The sequence below is a fragment of the Podarcis raffonei genome, chromosome 10 (genome assembly GCF_027172205.1).
Source record: "Podarcis raffonei isolate rPodRaf1 chromosome 10, rPodRaf1.pri, whole genome shotgun sequence".
Classification (NCBI taxonomy): Eukaryota; Metazoa; Chordata; class Lepidosauria; order Squamata; family Lacertidae; genus Podarcis; species Podarcis raffonei.
In genome coordinates, this window is record NC_070611.1 from 30,470,976 (window position 1) to 30,496,403 (window position 25,428).

Here is a 25,428-nt window from a genome sequence, read left to right on the forward strand (position 1 = left end):
CACTTCCTGCGTCTGCCCCCTCTGTTATATACTGATTGCCCCAGTCTGCACTAGGGCTGGGCGATATATCAATATATACCGTATTTTTCGCACCATAGGGCGCACCTAGTTTTTAGACGGGAAATCAATAAAAAAAATCTTCCCCCCCCCAGCCCCAAAGAGCAGCGTACAGGCTGCACACAACCTCTCCCTCCCGGAGGGGTTGCGCGCGGCTATGACACAAGCCAAGGCAGCCAGCGGGATGGATCCCACTTGCTGCTTTGGCTTCCTCTTTAGCCCCGCGCAATCTCTCCCTGCCGGGAGAGGCTGCGTGGAGCTAAAGAAGCCATAGCCCCGTGCAGCTCTCCCTGCATTCACTCCATAGGACGCACACACATTTCCCCTCAATTTTTGGAGGGGGAAAACTGCGTCCAATAGAGCGAAAAATACGGTAATCCAAAACCTGTTTGAAGTCCATTCTGTGATATCAGTTTCTTAATTTCTGAACTGGCAATATATTGTGAATCAGTGTGTGTGAGTGTGTGCACTATGCAAAAATCACAACGTTACGCCAGTCAATGCTTCTCTCGATTCCTACAGCCCGTTAACTCTGCCAGCTCATCTCAGCTCTCCCTGGCCTCATGCAGGGAGCAGCAAATCACAAGAGTAGATGTCAGCAAAAATCACGATGCAGGAAAAACCACGAAGCCAGCCCATGCCTCTACATAGCTCTATCCTTATTTCAGACATTGTGATTTATCAGTATACTGCAATGTTTAGTTGGTGATGTATCACAATGCTGAAAACCGGATATCTCCCTGCCTGAGTCTGCACACCTCCTAGGTGTACTGGAGAGGCAGACATCAGTTTGTAGGATCAAAACACAATTTTGAACCCCAATATAGGGCTTTAGAATTACAATATGGGGCAGTGGAACATGGGCGTGCCATTTAGGAGCCAATTCCCATGTTACGCTTAGCAGTGCAATGGAATGTCTCTGTTGTGGATGGATCCTGCACCACTAAAGCAAGCACATCACCCATGAGATGGGCGTAGCTTCTTCCCATTCCAGAGCACCCTGATCTCAGTTACCTAAACCCTTTTAACAAGTAAAGTTTCCATGTTGTTCTGGTAAGATAAACATTCGTCCAAAGTCATTTATACTTACAGTTTTTCTTGAATGACGTGTTGCTAACGGGCAACCCAAATCAACATGTTACAGTGCTGTGCATTCTGATTATTCCCTTGTACTTGATTCAGTTTGTTAACTGGTTAATTTTCCAAATGAACAGTAGCAATAACTTAAGCTTCTAATTTCAAAACAGAATAGTGTTGTACACAAACATTTTTCTCTCTGGGGAGGGCTAGCAGCTCCAAAATTTGTTTTCCTATTTTAGTTTTGCTAAAAGCTCACAAAGTATATTGCAAGCACAATCAGCAACTGTAATGGATATTTGTTTTGCAATGTTTTAAAGGAGAACTGGTCCTGAAGTGCTTTTCTGAAAGCTTTTACAGAACATGCACACTTTGATTCAAGATGACAGAACTGAAGGCCTGATTTGATAACCATAACAGATTGCTTCACATTTTTCAGAAACTGCTAAGTCAATTTTAACTCTGCATGCTTGGGTGTGTTTCACAATTTGCTATCAAAGTTGAAAAATGTGTGTTTCTGTAAGGGGAAAAGCACCTCTAGAAAACAGGGTAGCTGCCCAGTTGAGAGACAGCAAATTAGCTGGGCTTCCAAGAGCACATTGTTATACGTTCACCTTACTTCATTTATCAGGTTCATATCCCGTTATTTTTTTACCTTATTTTTTCTTAACTGTGTCTTGTTGCATCTACATGTGACAGTGATCTTAAAAATATTCACCCTGATCTAGCAATCAGCATATGGTCGTAGTAAAAGGCTTTGTTGATATAGCACAGATGTTCCAGTGTTAGTTTCTAGGAGCTAAATGGCACCTTAAACCTAGGTTATGGGCGCAACAATGAAATGTCTAGGCATGCTTTTGCATAAGAATACAAAGTTGAAAATGAATGAGCTGCAGCTTCATTTTTCATATGGTCTAGTCCTTCCCCTGCCCGCCCCCCTAATATTCTTAAGAGGGTTTCTTCTCCTGTCTTCAGAGAGTAGCTGGAAGTGGGGAGGCAGAAAAAGGACCTCCTTTCCTTCCACTCTGCAGTTTTAATCTGAAATCTTAGGCGCTGCACCCAGAGCTCAGAAACTGCTCATACTAATGAAATTCCCTGTCGCAAAATGGGAGTTTTGAACACTGAACTATTCAGCACATGAAAATATGTACTGGATCCTACACTACTTGGAAAGAAGAGTGCAGATCAAAGAGATTTATCTTCTATGTGAGCCAGAGATGGTCACAAATAATTTAAAAAAATAGTTTCACTTGACTGTATGCTCCTGCACCTGCCTTTGCTCGTTTCAATACATATGCATGCACTCCTGCAGAAAATTGAGAAGGGTGCACTTCTCCCTATATTTCTCAATGCAACTGCGATTCTGAAATTCTTTCTATGATGAATGGTGGTACGAGTCATACCTAATGTATTTTCTGTACCATAAGCACTTCTGACATGGGACCATGGCGATCATTTACCTTTCCAATTAATCAAGTGTTTCAGGCACTGTTTTTTTTGACAGGAAGTTATCACTGGAAAAGGAACAGTTATTTCCAGCATTACGAAATAGCTTGGGCCTTCTAAAAAGAGAAACATATTCACAGCTAATTAAGAAGCCCTGATAGTTAAATAAGCATGCCTAGAATTTCCTGCTGAGTTTTACAGGATGGCAACAGTAATCATGATGACAGGACCGTTCAGAAGCACACATTTTCCCAAGAAAAGCTTGTAATGAACAACACGGTTCATTAGTTTTAATAAAGTACCCATTAAATAAAAGTTTTGACTCCTGCTCAAAGTTTAGAATGCTCTAAACTCAACTATCACTTCCCCAACCACCTTCCTGTACTTATCTATACAAAGGCTATAGGCCTGAAGATGCTCACTTGGAAATTAAGTTCTACACAGTTCAGCTGGATGTTTTCTGTTTCAGTGAACATTTCAGATTAGAAACCAGGTGCACTGATGGGATAGTTTGCTCTAAGGAACTAGCACACTGTTGGAAGTAAAATTGAGACATTAAAGTTATTGCAAAGCTCTTGACTTGTTTGTATAATTGTTTGGTGTTAATGCCGGACTAGAGATATTTAAATTACCGTGTTAACTAATACCTCTGTGAAACAACAGGGATTTCTAAATTGAATCATTATTCGGCAAACCAAAGCTCCATTCTACTTCTCCCATGTCACCTGCCAACAGTTCCTTTTTAAGGAAAGACACCAGAAATGCATGCACTGAGAGGCAATCAACTTTTCATTCCACCTAGTTAATCGTCTTCAAAAGCAGTAAGAGTCCAAGATGAATGCAAAGGAAGGCTAATATCTTTTAAAGGTAAAGGTACCCCTGCCCGTACGGGCCAGTCTTGACAGACTCTGGGGTTGTGCGCCCATCTCACTTAAGAGGCCGGGGGCCAGCGCTGTCCGGAGACACTTCCGGGTCACGTGGCCAGCGTGACAAAGCTGCATCTGGCGAGCCAGTGCAGCACACGGAAACGCCGTTTCCCTTCCCGCCAGTAAGCGGTCCCTATTTATCTACTTGCACCTGGGGGTGCTTTCGAACTGCTAGGTTGGCAGGCGCTGGGACCGAGCAACGGGAGCGCACCCCGCCGCGGGGATTCGAACCGCCGACCTTTCGATCGGCAAGCCCTAGGTGCTGAGGCTTTTACCCACAGCGCCACCCGCGTCTTTTAGTCTAGCACAAAGCTTCACAAAAAGCTATTAGCCCAAATGCCTACTGTATTCATTTGTAATACTGATATAAACTGGGGAGAAAAACACACAGAACTTTTCCAGTTCACAAAGGTTTCCTTGCTTGATCACCTGCACACAATTTCAACTTGACACCAGGAACAAAACAATTGTCAATTTTGAGCCCTGATTTTTACACAGCATTATTAAAAGCTTCTGGACTTACTACAAAAGAGAAGCTGAACTTTAGAAGAAGCCTGGTTGTTCTCCTCTAGCATCAGTTTGAAAGGTAGGTGAACATAAGCCGTTCTGGCAGGAAATAGAGCTGACAAGTTACATCTTCTCTCTCACTGCAGAATTCAGCATATCCCTAAAGAAAAGGGATGGGGGGGGGGGAATCCTCAACTCAAGAGGAGCCTCTCCAGCAAGGCAGTTAATTATATGCACTTTGCAAAATGCACAAAAGCAGAAAGGAAAAAGCGGGATTGACCTCAGAAAAACCTAACAATACTTCAACCAATGTGGATAAATGGAACAAAATAAACAAAGACAAATAAATTCTAGACCAGATAATCAAATTGTCTTCTAGATGTTTGAAAGAGGGGCAGGTGGTGGTTTATTGATTTATGGCTTATTAAGCCATGGCTTATTATCAAGTGTGACCCCGCCTAATAGTTTCATTATGATTTATTTACTGCCAATGAACTACAACCTGAAGCCTTGGTTTGGTGCGGGCTTTCGAACCTTGGATTGTTTTAAATATGGCTTGGTGTTGCATGTAGTCCCAGCATCCTCCCTTAATCATGGTTTGCCTGACCACACCAAAGTGAACTGTTGGGAGCAGACTCCAGGCCCTTATTGATTTCTTTCTTCTTTGGCCATTGCATCATCCTTTACTGTGTATTGTGGCCAAAACAAAGCACTGTGGGCTGAATGAGACTCTGTACACAGAGATTTCTGAAGATTACACAGATGCTGTATCTATGAACAAGGGCATGGGGGGGGTATGTGCTCAAGTCCCACCCCACAAAGTCCCAAAGTGCACAGTCCCGCCCACCTTGTCCCTAACTTTCCCCATGTTTAGGGAGGGGTTAGCTGGACCATAAAGAAGGCTGATCGCCGAAGAATTGATGCTTTTGAATTATGGTGCTGGAGGAGACTCTTGAGAGTCCCATGGACTGCAAGAAGATCAAACCTATCCATTCTGAAGGAAATCAGCCCTGAGTGCTCACTGGAAGGACAGATCCTGAAGCTGAGGCTCCAATACCTTGGCCACCTCATGAGAAGAGAAGACTCCCTGGAAAAGACCCTGCTGTTGGGAAAGATGGAGAAGGAGAAGGGGACGACTGAGGACAAGATGGTTGGACAGTGTTCTCGAAGCTACCAGCATGTGTTTGACCAAACTGTGGGAGGCAGTGAAAGACATGAGTGCCTGGCGTGCTCTGGTCCATGGGGTCACGAAGAGTCGGACATGACTAAACAACTAAACAACAACAAGGTCTGCAGAGCCACCTGATCATGCACAGGGTTCAAGCAAATGCAAGTAACATAGAAAGCAAGCAACAATGGCTTCCACGATAGATCACCATCATATGTGTGTCTTTGGGGCTCCCAAATCCACATATCTCACCTTTCTTACCTCCATCTTGCATCAGATGCAACCGAAGAGGGTTATCCTTTTAAACACATACACTTCAAACACTTGCATTTTAAAGATTCATATATTTGCTGCTTCCTTCACCTCAAGTCTGTCAAAGGAATAACACACACAAAGCCACACTGCAGAGAAAACAGGTGTGGCCAATGACCTTAATGCTTCATTATCTAATCCACCTGGTAGAACCTAAGTGCTTTTGAAGCTAACAGTTTTTTTCAGCTGTGGACAGATTGCTACAGCAGTAGCTCTTTTCAGTTCTGAAAATATAAGCTTGCGTGTGATCCCAGCTGTGCGAACAGCAAGGTAGTTGAGCCCTGAAAATGAGGGCAATGGGTTAGTTGTACGAAAAACGGGGGGAGGGAAGTATTTTAATGATGTCAAGAGGGTACATTCCTTATCTCCGTTCAAAAGGATCTTAAACTTCTAACGTTTTACTCAACTTAATTTTAATACTTTCAATTTTTATGTGCAAGGCTGAAATGATTAAGGCTTTTCTGATTCACGCTGCAACCTTTTTAAAATGAAATGTAAAAACCTAGATAAATTTAAATTTGGTACAGACTAAGGCTACACTAACACAATTGTTGAGTTGGTGTCTATTAGGAGCGTGTTGAGAGATAGCCTACTATTGTCAGAGCCTTCCAGCCACAATGAAAAGTGCTATTTATGACTAGAAACCCTGCAAAGGCCTATGAACCTACAAAGGCTTAGACCCTATAACTGCTTATATGTACAACAGGACTGTGCCAAATGCTTACCCCTTTAACATGTTTGGAGAAATTTCTCAGAAAGACACAGTAGTATTTCTTCACTGCTATTTCCAGTGCTTCTGACCCCTCTCTAATACTCTTGCGACACTACCACCATCCCTGGGCTTTGTTCTTCCCTAGCCTAGGATTTCCCAGACTTGGGTCTCCAGCTGTTTCTGAACTACAACTCCCATCATTCCTAGATAGCAGGACCAGTGGTCAGGGATGATGGGAATTGTAGTCCAAAAAACGGCTGGTGACCTTTGATTGGGAAACCCTGTCCTAGTCAATGAAGCATAGTACAATAAAAATTAATGACCTCACAATGCTATGGAGCTAATGAGATTTGGCCAGGCATGGGAAACATGGAGTTAAATTGTGTTTGTTCTTAATGTGCATAGGTTAGCAGCTTTAAGCCACTGTGTTTGGAGCTTGCACAACTTTATTAATTATTATTATTATTATTATTATTATTATTATTATTATTATTATTATTATTATTATTTTCTTACATTTATACCCAGCCTTTCTGCCATCAAAAACTCCAAGGTAATGTACCTTTGATTCTCAGGCAGCCTCCCACCCCAATTTGGTTAAAGAAACTCACATCAATACAGTCCTCTCCACAGTAGCAGCATGGATATGGCAACTGCCTAGACCTCGTCAAGTTGGAAAATTTGAGAACTCGGAACGACATCTAAATGCACAGAACAGTTCTTCTGCAACCAGAGATAACAAGTTCAAACTGCCAACTAAACGAGTAGTTTTTTTATAATAAAAAAATGTGTAAAACCCAGTTGTAAAGATTGCCTTTATACACCTAGCCATGTGTTTGAATTTACAGCACGCACGCACAAAAAAATATTAAACTGAAGTTAAGCTCTAATCATATGTGCTACTTTCTACAATCAATTTACATAATTCCATGTAATTAATTAATTTTTACTGCTCTACGCTAAATGCTTTGAAGTTGTGTTCCCGTCTCCTCTGTGAATTGCCAGTAGCAGTTTTGCTTTATGAGAAACGGTTTGCCATCAGTAGCCGTGGGATGATTAAAAAAAACGGGATGAGCAACTACTGAACTGTGAAAAATATATATGCCGTGGTAAGAAAATTCTTTATAAGAACAGAGGGTTTGAGCTTTATATTCAGACTTTACTTTGTTAATCTAATGCCCTACTGCACAATCTCTTCTGCAGGCCCATTTCCTATGTTAATTCAGTTGAGTCATAATCATGAGGGTTTTTAAAAAATATATAATAATATAAAAACCTCCCCCTGCCTGTGTCCACACACATCCTATGGCTATCATCAGAGAAGGGTGAGGGAAGAATGACTTCCCGATTCTGTAGATGCAAAGAACTGGCTTGCCACCCATCGTCAGATGGAAAGAAATCTGGATGCCTATAAAAGCAGATGGAAAGAAAGAAAAAACTGCTCCTGCATTATAGAGCAGTAGATCCTCTTTCAGGAACCAGAGCTGCCAATCTCCAGCAGAGGAGAGGCAAACAAAATTTTGAAAGGGCAACAACCCAACCCAATCTGCCTGCAATATCATTATCAGCAGCTCAAAAAAAAAATATTAACATGTGAAATAAGGATGCAAAATTGTTTTGAGGCATCTAAAAATGAGAGACTTAAAGAAATCACATTCAAATGCCCTTTAAGGTTGCAAGCATGGCAAGCTTTTTATTTTCCAAAAGGAAGAGAAAGGCCCTGTAAATATTAGACTCTGCCTCATACAGCCAGCCCTAAGTATCACAAATACTGTGGCCTCACTATTTAATCCACTAAAAACTGCAGTAGGATATTTAAAAAGGTAACTTATACAGCTAAGACAACCATTTAAACGCCATAGCAGCACCTTAAAAACAAACAAGTCAGGATTTCAAAACCCTTGTAGAGATAACAGCTTGGATTGTCATGAGGCGTGGTTTTTCCACTTCTGATAGATTGCCAGAAAGGCAAGGGGGAAGAGCCAAGGCTTTTGGTTTCATGAGCCAGTTGATGCAGCGTTAGTAGAAGGCAAAGGAACCCAGAAACCGCCCATCCAATCTTCATTCCTCTCTAGGAACTTAGTGGTAACTTGGGAACAAATACAGGGGTCTCCCCACTTACCCAGGGGTTATGTTCCCAGGACCATGCATATACAGTGGTACCTCTGGATACGAACGGGATCCGTTCTGGAGGCCCGGCCATATCCTGAAGATTTCGTAACCGGAGGACGCGTGAGCAGCAAACCCACTTCTGGGTTTGCCAGGTTCGCAACCTGAAGATTATGTTACCCGGAGGTAACGTAACCCGAGGGTCTACTGTACATGGAATCATGTATGGTGGAGAACACCATCTAAAAAGCCTGTAAACACCCTCTAAACCTTTGGAAACCCTTGAAACCTTTGAAAAACCAGTAGCACTTACCAGATTGGCATCAATGGTGGCTCTCACTCTTTCTCATCACTGGAAACAATGAGAGGGGTAGACGGTACACTAAAGTACCAGGCTGTGATTCAGAGGTATAATGGTACCCCAAAGTGCTTGGCTGTGGGTCAGATTCACTCGGCTGTTGGAGTGCAGTTGCAAAGGCTCCTTGGATTGCTACCCGCATACCCACCAACATTTCTCCAAAGAAAATAGGGACATCCTAAGGTAAAGCAGGACATTCCGGGATGAAATCAGAAACCTGAACGGCTTCTGTAAATCTAGGACTGACCCTGGAAAATAGGGACACTTGGAGGGGCTGGTATTCCTTGCCAAGTCTGAAGATGAGGTTGTGTTTCAGCTCTTGGCTAAGCCTCCATCTTGGGTGTGCCCTTGGCAAGGTTTCTTAGCTTCATTCCATCTTCTTTAAAATGAGAATAAATGAAGGGAAGGACAACACAGTCTTCATATTGCAATTCCATCCACAATTACTTCAATAGGAATTGATTTCTGGGTAAACATATATAGGGTTACTCACTCAACTCTGCCCACAGCTGCCCAAATCCCTTTGTCTTATTTCAATATGATCAGCCTAATACGGTTGCAGCCCATGACTCAACTGTTTTCAAGGGAAGTATTCTTAGCATGTTGGAATGTGTGATCAATTCGGTTCCTAAAATGTTACCACAAAGTGTTGCTCTAATTCAGGGGTGTCAAACTCAAATTCATCGGGGGCCGCATCAGCAGTTTGGTCACCCTCAAAGGGCCGGTTGTATCTGTAGGACTATGTGTCCACTCTTTATTATCATAAATTATTGTCACTGCATTCAATTATTACTGTTTTTTGTAATAATGTAGACGGTCCAGAAGGATGTTATGGTCGATTGTATCAAAGGCCACTGAGAGATCCAGCAGAACTAGGAAACAAAGTTGTTACAAATAATGAGCCCTAATGAGATGATTGCTGCAATCCTATGTGCATTTACTTGAAACTCCTGTCGAAGAAAGTGAGGCTGGCTTCTGAGTAAACATACACGGCATGGGGCTGTAAATAAAATGTGTGTGTGGGAGAGAGAGAGAGAGAGAGAGAGAGAGAGAGAGAGAGAGAGAGCTCTGACAGGAAAGCATCAACATGCCTTGTGCACTCTCATTTTCCTTGGCTAATTCCCCTCTCCCCCCCCCCATCTCGGGGTGCCATTGCATAGTGCAAAAGGCGAAAGAGCGCGAGCGCGCTGCCTGCAACTGGATCTCCGGCTTTTTCGTTTCCTTCCCCGAGACGGGAGGGAGAGATCAAGACGGAGCTGCTGGCAGGGCGGAGAGCGAGCCGCCCGCCCAATTGTGTGACCGAGTGATGGAAGGGCTGCAAGGAGCCGCAGTCCGATCTCCTCCCAGGAATGTGCCAGCGGGACTGACATGTGCCGGACGGGGAGGGCGCGGAGTCCAACTTGTGGAGCTGAGATAGAGAGCCGGGCGCCAGATCGCCTTCCTCGCTTGGCTTGCCGCGAAATTGCAAGAGAAGGAGGAGGAGGAGGAGGAAGGCGGCGGTGGGGTGCAGGGAGTGGAGGGGGTGCCAGGGAACACAGCCCCCTCCCATCACGGCCATCATCATCGCCGCCCCCACTTTACATTTATTTTAAGGGTGTTTGGAGTGTGTGTGCGCGCGCGCCTCTCTCTCTCTCCCACTCACCCCCCCACACACCAGCCACCCCATATTCCCAAAGAACACGGGCATCGTCGGTCCTGGAAAGGCTGGCCGTGCAAAGATGGAGAGGGAGGCGAAATGAAGAGGAAGGGAAGGGAAATGAAGAGGAAGGCGAAATGAAGAGGAAGAGGCTGGTGAAATCCAGCGCGGAGGAGAAGAGGACGCCTCTCGCAGGGCGAGTTTGCACGCCGGGATCCAGCATTCCCGGAGAAGATCTAAGGCTGGAATAAAAAAGTTTCTCCGAGGAGAAAGACTCTCCCTCCGCGGCGCGAGAGACCTGACCTTCCGCTTGCTCTTTTTGAGCAGTGAGCGGGAGAGAGAAGCAAGCTGCCCGCCTCGCTTCAGCCCCCCCCCCCACGACGAAGGCGCAAGTTGAGAGACGCGGGGACATTTGAAGCAGCAGCCACGTCCTTAAGAGTGACGGGGGGAGGCAAGTAGGGAGCCGCACCATGTAAACTTTATTGTGTAAAAAAAAAACACAAGCGAGAATAAAAGGTGAAGGCTGGTGGCCGGTGGCGGCTACACGGGCCACATGACGAGGTCTGGCGGGCCGGATTTGGCCCGCGGGCCTTGTGTCTGACACCCCTGCTCTAATTTATTATTTAACATGCTGCAAGCAGCATTAAAGCTTACATTGCCAAACAGCAATAATTGACTCCAGAAGGAACTTCAACAGTAACATACATCTCCCCTGAACTGCCAACTCTACCAGCTTGCTCCATCTAATATTAAGCTTGCCTGTGTTTATTTTTAACGTGTGATCAGTGCCTTCTCGTTCAATAGTATGCTTCCCTTCCTACAATTTTAAAAAAATGCCGCAGAAAAATGGGTGGTGGGTTTCTTTCTTTTTAAAAGCTCATGTAATAGAGCTTTCAAAAGAGAGCTGCTCATCAGATTGTGATTGATTTATGTGAACTGATGGAACAGATTCACTTTCAGTTGATTAATGTGTACTTCATTTAATTTTTTTAAAGCCTTGCTGCAAACCGGCAGAATTCTGCAAATGCAAATAAAATCCACAAATATATTGTCTTACCCACCCAGTGACCTTGACTGCATTAAGGATTCGTAGTTGGTAGAACTTCAAGATAGGATTCAGCATATATATATTTCTTACCAAATGTAATTTCCATGATGGTACAGATCAGGGCTTTTGACCACATTTGATGACTCTGTGCCATCAACATTCTTGCTCGAATAAACATTCAGCTGCCTTTTTCTTTTTTAAGGATATTAATCTGGATTTCAGAAATGATTGCTAACTCTCAAATGCAGAGAATTTCCTCCGCCAGCAGATCTAACTCTGATTGCATCAGTGTACAGATATAAATCTGTATTCCTCCACTTTTTATCAGTTTTGGGGGGATTAGATGAAGATTTCAGAAATTATAAACCTTAACAGGAAGGCAGCCAAAATCCATCCTCAAGAGCTATGTATAGATTTGATTCCTGTAAAGCAAGAGAACCATAAAGCAGGATGTCAAAGCAAATATTCGTCTTCCCGCTTATAAAACTGTAGCTGAGCTACAGGAATGAAGGTAATGAGGGATTCTGATTAAGAGGGTGATGGAGCTCAGGGGGTCCAGACTGCAAATCTAAGATGGGCCCAAGTTAGTTTGTCCTGTGGTGCTTGATGAGGGAGAGAGGGAGGGGTTGGGTAAGGTTATGCGACCACCGATATACCGTATTGGCCCAAATATAAGCCGCACCCGAATATATGCCGCACCTTTAAAATTCATGGGGGGAGGGGGGAGAAAAAAGACAATACCAAAATATAAGCCACTCCCTTAAAATTCCGTAAGCACTCACACCCATTCCATTTTACCACATGTCTGTTTCAGCACCGATAACGTAAAAGCCAATTTTTGTAAGGTCGCGAATTTAAGCCACACTTTACTTTTCACGGTCAGAATTTGGAAAAAAAAGTATGGTTTATATTCTGGCCAATACGGTAACTATACAACCTTTAGAAGACATCTGAAGGCAGCCCTGTATAGGGAAGGGTTTTTTAATGTTTAATGTTTATGTTTTTATATATGTTGGAATCTGCCCAGAGTGGCTGGGGCAACCCAGTTGGATGGGTGGAGTATTATTATTATTTTTTTTAAAAAAAGATGTCCTTATTTTCGTTGGATAAATGTTGGACGGTATGGAATACAGAAGCTTTCCTTCATGTATGAAAGTAAGCAGCCTATTTTTCTTTGCTTTTGCAAGAGCAAAAAAAAAAAAAGAGAGGCGAACAGCTACTAAAGGCAAACAGTTCAAATATTTATTCAAACACTAAAGCAGCAAAACATATGGCTGTATGTCTGGGAAAGCTCTCTAAACAAGATGTGTGGTTTCTTATGTTAAAATGATAGTAATAATAATATGCAGGCATGTGCAAAATACAGATACTGCAAAAGGAGTAAATATATTTGTCCTCTAATCTGGAAGTATTCCCGGATGTTCTGTCAACGCTTTTTCTTTTCTTTTCACACCTCAATAGCTCACACCGACCCCCTGTGACTTGTTACACATGTCTCAAAAACTGAGACAAGTGAAGGGGAAACTTCCTATTGTGCTGAGGTGAAAATGGGTTATAGAGATGGCTGGTCAAAGAAGGTGAGCCTTCATAATTCAGCGGTAACATGCGCAAGTCAGTATTGCCTGCTTTACTCCTGCCCATAGTTGAAGAAACATATTGGCAGCAACAGACATAGGCCAGCTGAACTCCAACTGCCCTGAGGGTGAGTTTTGAGATGGGGAGAGATAAAACCAAGCACCTTGCAACAGGTTAAGATCAAAGGGGGCCTGTCACCCATTTGGTCACACCAGGAGGCCATTTGACGATGGGATTGGCACTCCACTGGAATTCACTGATAAAATGGCAGAAGGACACCAGCGAGGTAAGGAAGTGGAGATCTCCCAGGATGAGAAACTAGGAAAGGAAAGGAAAGCACCTAGGTGAGAGCTGGATGGAGGGTCTGCCATCTTGCTGATTAGAAGCTAGTTTTGCTGAAGAAAGCATATATGCATTTTGTACCTTGTTTACCACTGCCACCACCCACATTTTTTTTATACTACTGCTACTATTGTTAAATGTGTATTATGCTTTAGTTTCACCGGAGAAGATAAGGTAACTTATGTTTTAAAACTTTTGTATTATATGTAATATAGGTGTTGATTATTATGAACTGTATATTTAAAACTGTTTATAACTTTTAAAATATTTTTATATACGTGTGTATAATATAGATAGCACTTTGAGGTTTTTCTACAATCGTGGTCTCTCATATATATATATATACACAGAGAGAGAGAGAATTTTCTAAACTGCCCCATCACTAGGGACAAAAACCATGATTCCTGACTTACTGCTATGTCCAAACTAGGGTTTGAAGTTTGTTTTGCTCCAAACTAACCACAAATTGTAGCCAAGGTTTCCTACACAGGTGTGTGTATGTGTGTGGCAAAGCTACCCAGACACTGAAGATAAACCATTAACCATTTTTTACTGTGATGTACGAACTAGGCCAAGCATGAAGATGACTTTGGTTTACATGAAAACAGTTATGGTACATCACATCCTGGAGACCTGATAGGTAGACACCGGGAGCAGACTGATCCTTCAGACCCATAGTAACCCATTTCTGAGCTGCAAAAAAATGCCTTGGGATATTTTTCCCCCAGCTGTCAAGATTGAAAAGCAAGTGTGATGTTTCTCTCTTGAGCAGCAGAGATTCTACTTTGCAAGTCAGAGAAGGCACTCTAAGCATCACACTAATAATCTCTGTGACAATGGCACCTTGATAAGGAATGTCAGCTGGGTTTTGATGTGTGTGGTTCTTTTTATTTAAAAAAAACCCTGCTGTCACTGGAGCTGTTCTGGGAAAAGACATCTCTAGCTTCTGTGCAGCTTCACTAGTTTCAATCAATTAGTGTCTCAGTCATAACCCCATTTGGAGTAATTTTTTAAAAAAAATATTCACAGCCACTAATAAGGCTAGCATATTTCCAAAATATAATAATAATTATTATTATTATTATTATTATTATTATTATTATTATTATTATTATTATTTATTTCTACCCCACCCATCTGGCTAGGTTCCCCAACCACTTTGGGCAGCTTTCAACAGAACACTAAAAACAGAATAAAACTTCAAACATTAAAAACTTCCCTAAACAGGGCTGCCTTCAGATGTCTTCTAAAAGTCGGATAGTTGTTTATTTCCTTGACATCTAATGGGAGGGCATTCCACAGGGCTGGTGCCACTACCAAGAAGGCCCTCTGCCTGGTTCTCTGTAACCTCACTTCTCACAGGGAGGGAACTGCCAGAAGGCCCTCGGCACTGGACCTCAGTGTCTGGGCTGAACGATGGGGGTGGAGATGCTCCTTCAGGTATACTGGGCCGAGACTTTAAAGGTCAGCACCAACACTTTGAATTGTGCTCGGAAACGTACTGGGAGCCAACGTAGGTCTTTCAGGACCGGTCTCATATGGTCTCGGCTGCCACTCCCATTCACCAGTCTAGCTGCCTCATTCTGGATTAGTTGCAGTTTCTGGGTCACCTTCAAAGGTAGTCCCATGTAGAGAGTGTTGCAGTAGTCCAAGTGGGAGATAACTGGAGCATGCACCACTCTGACAAGACAGTCTGCGGGCAGGTAGGGTCTCCGCCTGCGTACCAGATGGAGCTGGTAAACAGCTGCCCTGGACACAGTATTGACCTGCGCCTCCATGGACAGCTGTGAGTCCAAAATGACTGCGTACCTGCTCCTTCAGGGGCACAGTTGCCCCATTCAGGACCAGGGAGTCCCCCACACCCACCCATCCCGTCCCCGCAAAACAGTACTTCTGTCTTGTCAGGATTCATCCTCAATCTGTTAGCCGCCATCCATCCTCCAACCACCTCCAGGCACTCACTCTATTCTAGGTACCGCTGGCAGTGCTGCATGAAGACCAGGCTTTCTGCTTATATAGACATCCACCTGCATCAGTACCATCTTTGACATTTTGCTGCTAGCTAACAATCCTATGGATATGTGGAAAGCAATAATCAATGAAGTACTGCGACTATGTTTACTGGCACAGACGTCTTACTGACTGCAACCAACTTTCTTCCTCATGCCATTTCAAATCAAAGTGTTAACAACAACTTTATAAACTCTCTTTCTTCGGAGCTGCCATTCTCAGAGGATAACGTCTCATTTCGCTTGCCCTGACAAACAATATTACAAGGCAGCCATTTAGCAAGGAAGATAACATGAAGTAGCAATAATTGATATGAAGCAGTCATAAATCTGTAATGACAACTGGGACACATAAGCAGTATATTACTTACAAGGGAGACACAATAAGAAATTTCAAGTACAGCTACAGAGAAAGGAAGGATGAGAGGGAGAGTTGCCAACTCTTCTAGCTACTCATTATACAAAACAAAAGCTTTCTCCTAATATTCACTCTCTGGCTGCCTGTCAAGATAATGTGACTCTCAAAATCTTGAAGGTCAAAACCACATTGAAAGAAGCCTTCTACAATCTGGATCCTTCCAGATATTTTGGACTCCCAACTCCCATAATTAATTACCACTGACTATGGGAGTTGGGAATGCAACAATACCTATTTCCCCATTGCTCTTTATTTCGGTCCTGGAGGTTTTGCTAAATATGATCAGAAGGGACCATTTGATTAAAGGTATACAGGTCGGAGCTAAACAGTACAAATTGAAAGCTTTTGCAGATGACTTAGTACTGACGTTACAGGAGCCAGAATCTAGTACTAAAAGAGTATTAGAATTGATTCAAGAATTTGGTCATGTGGCAGGATTTAAGCTGAACAAGTTAAAAACTAAGGTTCTTGAGAAAAACTTAACACCGATTGAGAAAGAGAGGTTTCAGAAGGAGACAGGTTTAACATTGGTTAGGAAAGTAAAATACCTGGGGGTTAATATGACCGCTAAGAACTTAAACTTATTTAAAGACAATTATGAGAAATGTTGGTCAGAAGTGAAAAAGGATCTAGAAATATGGTCAAATTTGAAGCTTTCCTTGTTAGGTCGAATTGCTGTTATAAAGATGAATGTATTGCCAAGAATGTTATTTTTGTTTCAATCATTGCAAATTTTGGACAAAATGGACTGTTTCAAGAAGTGGCAGAGAGACATTTCTAGATTTGTCTGGCAGGGCAAGAAGCCCAGAATAAAATTTAAAATACTAACTGATGTAAAGGAAAGAGGTGGATTTGCCCTGCCAGACCTTAAACTCTATTATGAATCAGCAGCATTTTGCTGGCTGAAAGAATGGCTGCTTCTTGAGAACACAGACATTTTGGATTTAGAAGGTTTTAATAACGTTTTTGGGTGGCATGCATATCTGTGGTATGACAAGGTTAAAGCACACAAAGCATTTAAAAATCATAAATGTCAGGAAAGCATTGTTTAATGTCTGGATAAGATATAAAGATTTACTTGAAAACAAAACCCCAAGGTGGTTATCACCAATGGAAGCGAAGGCTCAGAAAAAGCTCAGTATGGAGGCCAAATGGCCGAAATATTGGGAGATTTTGGAACAAGAAGGAGACAAATTGAAATTGCAGAGTTTTGAGAAATTAAAAGATAAAGTGCGAGACTGGCTTCACTATTATCAAATAAGGGAGGCTTACAATTTGGACAAAAAAAATGGCTTCCAGGTGGAAAAATCAAAATTGGAAACAGAACTGTTAGATCCCAAAACTAAGATACTTTCAAGAATGTATAACTTGCTGTTGAAATGGAATACTCAGGATGAAACGGTTAAATCTGCTATGATTAAATGGGCACAAGATGTTGGACATAACATTATGTTTGCTGACTGGGAACAGTTGTGGACCACAGGTATGAAATTTACAGCATGTAATGCCTTAAGAGAGAATATTATGAAAATGATATACAGGTGGTACATGACACCAGTCAAGCTTGCAAAAATCTATCATTTGCCCGATAATAAATGTTGGAAATGTAAAGAAAATGAAGGTACATTCTTTCACCTTTGGAGGACGTGCCCAAGGATAAAGGCTTTCTGGGAGATGATATATAATGAAATGAAAAAGGTATTTAAATATACCTTCTTGAAGAAACCAGAGGCCTTTCTCCTGGGCATGGTCGGCCAATTGGTGCCAAAGAAGGATAGAACTTTCTTTATGTACGCTACAACAGCAGCAAGAATACTCATCGCAAGGTATTGGAAGACACAAGATTTACCCACCCTGGAAGAATGGCAGATGAAAGTGATAGACTATATGGAACTGGTGGAAATGACTGGCAGAATCCGGGACCAGGGAGAAGAGTCGGTAGAAGAAGATTGGAAGAAATTCAAAGACTATTTGCAGAAACATTGTAAAATTAATGAATGTTAAAATGATGTTGGATTGAAATCAAGCGGCCTTAGCAACAAGGTTAATAAGAATTTGTAAAAATGGATTGATAACGGATGAAAATATAAAGTTATAATATGTTGAGATATAGAATTAAGATAAAAGAAAGAGGGTAAGGATTTGCTGAATTAACCATGTGAACGGGAATACAAAAAAGGGAGGTGTGAGGAGGTCGGGGAAATAAGCAAACAAAATTTAAGATATGAAAAGACTGACTTGTTTTTAACTATTTTCTATTTATTTTTTTCTGTATTTTGTATTTTTTTTCTATGTATTTTTGTATTTTTTTTCTTTTTGTTTTCTTTTTATTCTGTAACTTTCTTCTTTTTGTAAAACTTTAATAAATATCTTTTTTTTAAAAAAAGGGAATGCAACAATACCTAGAGCAGCGGTTCTCAACCTGTGGGTCCCCAGATGTTGTGGGTCTACAACTCCCATCATTCCTGAACTCTGGCCTTGCTAGCTAGGTGTGATGGGAGTTGTAGTTCAACAACATCTGGGGAGCCACAGGTTGAGAAGGGCTGACCTAAAGGCAGCCAAGTTGAGGAAGGCTGGGAAACAAGTACAGTAGTACCCCGGGTTACAAATGCTTCAGGTTACAGACTCCGCTAACCCAGAAATAGTACCTCGGGTTAAGAACTTTACTTCAGGATGAGAACAGAAATCGCGCAGCGGCGGCGCGGTGGCAGTGGGAGGCCCCATTAGCTAAAGTGGTACCTCAGGTTAAGAACAATTTCAGGTTAAGTACGGACCTCCGGAACGAATTAAGTTCTTAACCAGAGGCACCACTGTACCCTTCTCGAGTTCTTGTGTAAGGTGCCAGCCCAAATCCAGTATCAAGAGTTACACTATCAGAAGGCAACATTCCACGCTCAGGAACAGATTCCACAGCACAACTCACCCATTAATACTGCCATTTACGGAGGCCACTCCCCTGTTCCACCTGCAAGAATGCTTGAAGAATTAAACTGCTATGAAACACCTGCAACTCCTTTGAAAATGCAGTGTCAAGATTAAGATCAAGTTCACTGTGACATAATGTTACAAACGTGTGAAAGGGGGTCCAAATTGTTTCAGTCCACTTGCTCACAAGCTCCTTTTCAATGACTCAAAGTCGAAGACGACAATGAGTTTCGAAATAAATCCCATCCAAACAGCATTTTATCATAGGCAATCCAAAATCCCACAAACAGATGCAAGTCTCTTGATGTAGTTCTAATGGGGACGGTGGGACATGCAGAAAAGGCTGCATTGTTGAGACATATCCAACAGGTAGATCGTGATCTACCGGTAGATCACTGGACGTCTGTGGCAGATCACTGGCTCCCCTCAACAATGATCAACAACTTTGGCTCCCCTAAAAAAAGCTCAATAACTTTGCCTGCACCCCTAAAAAATGGGCCTTCCTCCTTCCTAAAAAATGCTCATCAACTTTGACCTGAACCCCCCAAAAGGGGGTAGATCACTGCCAGTTTTTAACTCTGTGAGTAGATTGCAGTCTCTTGGAAGTTGGCCACCCCTGCTCTAGAGCAGGGAATCAGGCAAGACAGATCAGGATCTACTGGATAATTTTGCAGTAGATTTCCATGGGTTTCTAACTCTCAACTGTAACAACAACAGTAACAACAATCAAAAAGTCCATTCCTCCTTCCAAATTAGCTGCTGGAAAAAAGACACTTGGAGGAAGAACAAGGGGTCTGTTTTCTGTGAAAGGACTTGTGAGCTTGGTTCCAGTGTGAGTACAGGTTACTGGGTTAAACATGTGCTCAGAGGCACCCTTCTTCCCGACTCCTTAGCACATAGCTATTCACCTGAGAAACTATACTGTACCTAGTCAGGCGCCAAGTGCATTTTGCACTCAACTACCAGCCACTCGCAACCAAGTGAAGATGCCTGGGTGTCAGGACGGCACATGACATATCCACCATCTGGAGGTACATGCCTGGGGATCATTGGATCTTGACTGTTTGCACACACTAATACCACATCCTGTAGAATTTTATCAGTCATCTGCACAGTCAGTATGAATTTCAGGAACCAAAATGCTTTCTCTGTGCAGCCTGAGCAGAAACAATGAACAACACTATAGCTAATTGTTGTAGCTTCACTTACCCCACCCACCCTACTGCCCTGCTCATAGCTGTAAAGAATATTCTTACGTTATGAATGGTCTGTGTCACCACTAAGAAAAAGAGGTAGGAACAGGCCAATAGATATGGGGACTGTCCCTGCATAAAGTGGCTTTTCTCCTTTAAGTTCTTAAAATACTGAACCTAGCTCAAGGTTGTCATCTGTTTAACTGAGAATCAATCACAGTCAGTCCATCATTTGAAAAATAAGACATATCACATAGGGAATATGACACAGATCAGCCACTTCCATCACTTACATATTCCAGTCTGCAATGATAAAGTGATTATTTTAACTAGACATTTTATTGTTCTTCCACTGGTTATTTCACATTTGTAAAATGTGGCCCCATCTTTTAAACAACTGTGCATAATATTTTGAAGTTTTCAGCCCATACCACTGTGCAAAGAGACAGTTTTGAGTCCCAGTTCAGTCAGTCTTAGAAATATAAGTGGGACGTGGGTTGCGCTGTGGTCTAAACCACTGAGCCTCTTGGGCTTGCTGATCAAAAAGTTGGCGGTTTGAATCCCCACAACAGAGTGAGCTCCTGTTGCTCTGTCCCAGCTCCTGCCAGTTTGAAAGAATACCAGTGCAAGTAGATAAATAGGTACCACTGTGGCAGGAAGGTAAATAGCATTTCCATGCACCCTGGCTTCCATCGCGGTGTTATGCTGAGCCAGAAGCAGTTTGGTCATGCTGGCCAAATGACCCTGAAAGTGAGATGAGCACTGCAACCCCATAGTTGCCTTTGACTGGACTTAACCATCCAGGGGTCCTTTACCTTTTTACCTTAGAAATACCACAGTTTTGAATATATGAAATATTCTGACTGTGACTCAAATACGTTAATATAATATGGCAGCCGATTACCAGTTTCAAAGAACTACTGTGAGCTGGAGAGATATGGTGTCATGAATAAGTTTTACTACTGGGTGGCACGGTATTTACTTCATGTAAATGAATGCCAACGCATAAACTATAATGCATGAACATCATTGGTGAACTTGAGTTTCTCCACTGCTGCCATCACGATGGGCTCTGAAGTGAGCTCTCATGTTGAGTCAGATTCGCTTTGGAGGCGCCTCCCTGTTTCATTGCCCACAACTCCCTGGCAAAGCAAAAAAATCTCTGTTCAGTGGGAGTGAGCATTTAGGAGCTGCTGTGTCAACTGCCTAACTCCTCTCCCCACAGAACAAGGGCTTTGATTGTAAACTCTCCAAGGCTCTCGGGAATCCATCAGCCTATGGGGTGGGTTATCCAAATAAGCTGACCACCCCATGGCAGACTGCGTGTCTAAATCTCACTGGGAAGTGCTCCAATCATGGCAACAGAGTCAAAGCGTGTGCTCTCCCATTTTTCAAACCAATGCATTCCTACTTAGCTATCTACCACTTGTTCACATACATTTTGGTAAAACATGCCAATTCATAAACCAAAATGCCCCAAACATTCGAGCCTTTCGTGCTCCAATGCAGTCATTCCCATACAGATTCTTTCCTTATCCCTAACCTGTCATTTTCTTTCTTTTACAACCCCTATTGTACACTGGGTAGACACTTTCAGTGAATTATCCCAACATTCAAAACACTGTTGATTGTTTTGGATGCCAATTCCTATTTGCCTGCACCTGTACAGCTGTGCTAGCAATCTCTCTCTCTCCCTCTCTCTCTCTCTCTCATATTCACAACCAGTTCAGACCTCTTCAGAGCATGGGAAGGTTTTTTTTCTTTCTGTCCCAGTGAACTTACTCGCATTAAATATAATGTGCACTTTCGTTCACTCGGTTTGGAGATACCATTCCAACATTCTTGACAATCTGCTTCTGAATCCATTCAGGGACCATCTGATAATGTGGCCACTTCATTACTCATTCCAACTTCAAATCATTTAAAAAGTAAGTTTAATAGCACTGATACCATCCTTCAGTCTCAGCTGCTTCCCTTGTCTCCCACAGAAAATTTATTGTGTGACTTTTCTTCTGCCATTTAACAGATACAGAAGGTATGTTAAATTTACACAGGAGCTCTTGGTGAGAAAGTATGGATTTCCAACAAAGCTTTTGACAATTTGCCAATAATATAACAATGTCAGTTTATACAGCTTGCTAATACTGTCAGAGGACTCCTAAAGATGGATGAGGTAAAGTTTCACACTTTTGTTATTTTCTGCATCTCCCTACTTACAACGCCTATGAATGCAGAAACCATATAGGCTTCTGTGTGCACAAATCTTGCCCTTCCAGTGTTCAAAAGTCATCTGAGAGTTTTCCATTGCTGTATTTATGTAGATCTTGGTTTTAGGATTTATTTTACATTTAAATTGTCTTATTTATTGAAGCCACCCAGAAAACTCTTATGTTGCAAAATGGCATAGAAATTCTGTAAATAAACACATTAGCTTAGGAATACAAAGCTGATGCTTTATGTGTAAAACATCAGGCACGGAACATCACTGATTCCTCTCCATGGTAATGAAAATTCAAATATTGAGAGCACTGTAAATAAGATTACAAATCCTCTGCTGCTTAAAAGCTACGTGTCCTTTAAAGCCAAAACAAGTTAGTTGGCAAAACCAGGGAGAACCGTTACTAAGCATTATGATGTTTTAGCAAACAAGTTCTTGGCAAGCTATAGCCTCCTGTAAAGTGATAATTTATATAAATATTGTATTACGTGGCTAAGCATTCTTATAGCCCAATCCTAAAACACAGTACTTTGAAGAAAGCTAAAGCTATCATCTCACAATTCATATTGATTACTTTTTGTCCTATCCTTAAGTGATGTGGCATTAAATTGGTATCCTCTGCATTTTTTAAAAAAACACACAACGTTCAATTAAAGACCTTTCCGAGTGGACCAAGTTCAACAACCACACTTGCATAACCTCCTCCATGTGACAGATGGAAGATCTAGCCTTGTGTGAGCAACACATACTGCAGTGCAAAGTGTGAAAGTGACTCAGCAGGGTTGATGGCAACGTACCTCGTCCCCCTCAATGAATTGCTGGACTGTCTGTTCATAGAAACGACTATGTCTTTATAGGGGGGAAAGAGAGAGGAAAGCTGCACTCTGGGGCATATCTGAATATCTTATTACATTAAACAATAATAAGACCACAAAGCAAATAGTTGCCTTTACCTAGATCAACACATCCGCAAAGGTAAGTATTTCACATAGCTACAAGATAAAATTCTATAAAGAGAAGGCCAGTCCAAACAAGGCATTGTTAAAACACCAAAAACTTGTGAGTTATGATACTAGCTTGTTTAACTAACCAGTTTGCTTAAAGCCACAGTATCTGGTTCAAACATAATGCTAAGCCCGGTTTCTTCAAAAATGAAAGTAAACACTGGACAAGTCCTTCTATTTGCATGTAGGGAGAGGTATGATTCTTATTCAACTTTTTACTTTCATCGCCACAGAAAACCCTAACATTGGATACAAACAATAGAGATTAGATTCCTTGCTTTATTTTTCTGTTGCTGATAGCACCATCAAAATGACTACTAATACATTTAACTCTACTAATGCACTATAAAACTTGGGTGTTTCTACACCACATGACTTTGAGACCAAAAACACAAAATCCTAAATGGAATCCAGAGCTCTGGAGCAGAATCTGTCAGTTAGACAAAGCAATTAAAATATAGGGTTGAGCCTGCTTATTTCTATCTGATGCCAAAATCATCTTTATGAGTCAGTCAGTGGAAATGTACAGCTCTTTACTAAATTAAAAAGATTGGAAGTTGTTCGGCTAGATAATGTGAAGGATCACAAGAAACCACTTTGAGCTTTGATAGATATAGGATCTATCAATGGTAAATGGTTAACGACTAGTGTACTAAAATGTGAGTAAATACCTTTATTATTTGCGGGGGACGACAGTTGAACAAGTACAGATTTTAGACTCCTAAGTGTAAATGGATCTGCTTAAAGTTTCATGATGGAAGGGTAAAGTATTAGTAAATTTCCACTTGTCTCCCTTATTGAAAACTATAACAAAAAGAAAACACCAGTGAGTGTTTCATCTAGCAGATGTGCCACTTCTGAACTGCACTTCCAGGCTTTCTTCAGCATACAGAGATGATATCTGGAAAGCGCAGGAAGCTCAATATTGCTTGGCAATGGGTACTTTTGTTTGAAATCCCATTGTCACTATTCTTCTGCAGCGCTTCCCATCATACTCCATGCGTTTCAATGCTTTTCGTTCACATGGTGTCAGATTATCTTGCATGAATAGGGAAGGGCTGTAGCTCAGTGGTAGAGTTATCTGCGTTGCATGCAGGAGGTCCCCGGTTCAATCCCCAGCATCTTCAGGCAGGGCTGGAAAAGACTCCCTATCTGAAAGCCTAGAGAGCCACTGCCGGTCATTGTAAACACTACAGTGGTACCTCGGGTTACATACGCTTCAGGTTACATACGCTTCAGGTTACACACTTCGCTAACCCAGAAATAGTGCTTCAGGTTAACAACTTTGCTTCAGGATAAGAACAGAAATCGTGCTCTGGTGGCGCGGCAGCAGCAGGAGGCCCCATTAGCTAAAGTGGTGCTTCAGGTTATGAACAGTTTCAGGTTAAGTACGGACCTCCGGAACAAATTAAGTACTTAACCCGAGGTACCACTGTACTGAGCTAGATTGACCAATGGCCTGGCTCAGTAGAAAGCAGTTTCCTGTGTCCTGAATATGAGATTATATGATTCAACCCAGCCAGATTCCATGTAGCACATAGGAAGGCATGGCGTAATGATGCAAGATGCCAAGACATCACAAAGTTGACTGTGGGGGGGGGGGTAGCACAATCCAACTGTTTATTCTAGTGAGGGTACAAACAAAAAAAGGACAAGACAGTTGGAATTATTCCAGGAAAAGTGTCAATTATGACTGACACCCCCCCCAAGTGATTCTTGATTTATTTATTTTACTTTGGTGGTTGTATATTGTAAGCCACCCTGTGATCCTCAGATGAAGGGTGCCATAGAAATTTAATAAAATAATAATATGCTATGTAATGAATAATATGCTATGTAAATAAATAATACACCATGTAATATCTACTCAACAACATCTACATGAGAAAACACAAAAAGCCATGTCTTCACAAAGCACCTAATGAAAGAAAAAAAGTCTCCTGGTTCCTCACTATTTTCACAAAATTATTCTTGCAGCCAAGTAGCATTGTGTTTTACAGGCTTACAGTTATGCAATGCTACATCTACATCCATTAAAGGCTGGAGATCACCACACAGCAGGCCTGTGGTATAGAGAAGTACTGTCTAGGCACCAGCTTTCTGTCTTTCCAAAAATAATGTAGAAACCATGCTCACAGAAGAGTAACAGTGCAAATTTGGGATACTGAAGTAAATAGCAAAAACTGCATTTACTTCAGCAAGGTCAACACTTTGTCCTAAAGCTATTATAATCTTAAAAGCATTCGGTCTCTCAAGTTAGTGCCACCAATTTTAATTGGATTCACTGATGAGCCTAACAGTCTTAAAGGGGGGGGGGGGACTCATTAGGGGCATTACAGTTTATCTTAAGATTCAGAGTAAAAATATAAACATTTTTTTCAGTCTAAC

The 25,428-nt window shown here is 42.0% G+C and overlaps 2 protein-coding genes across 3 annotated transcripts in view; one reads left to right on the plus strand and one right to left on the minus strand.

Moving 5' to 3' along the window:
* Positions 1-13,296, plus strand: part of LOC128422191 (uncharacterized) — an 85,520-nt gene extending 72,224 nt beyond the window's left edge. The window contains exon 2 of the mRNA XM_053405894.1: positions 13,000-13,296. Coding sequence (XP_053261869.1) covers positions 13,000-13,031 — 32 coding nt within the window. The 3' untranslated portion in view covers positions 13,032-13,296. The remainder of the gene's footprint in view (positions 1-12,999) is intronic.
* The window catches only part of PPM1H (protein phosphatase, Mg2+/Mn2+ dependent 1H), a 233,822-nt gene that overhangs the window by 203,366 nt on the left and 5,028 nt on the right, over positions 1-25,428 (minus strand). The gene's annotated exons all lie outside the window — the stretch shown is intronic.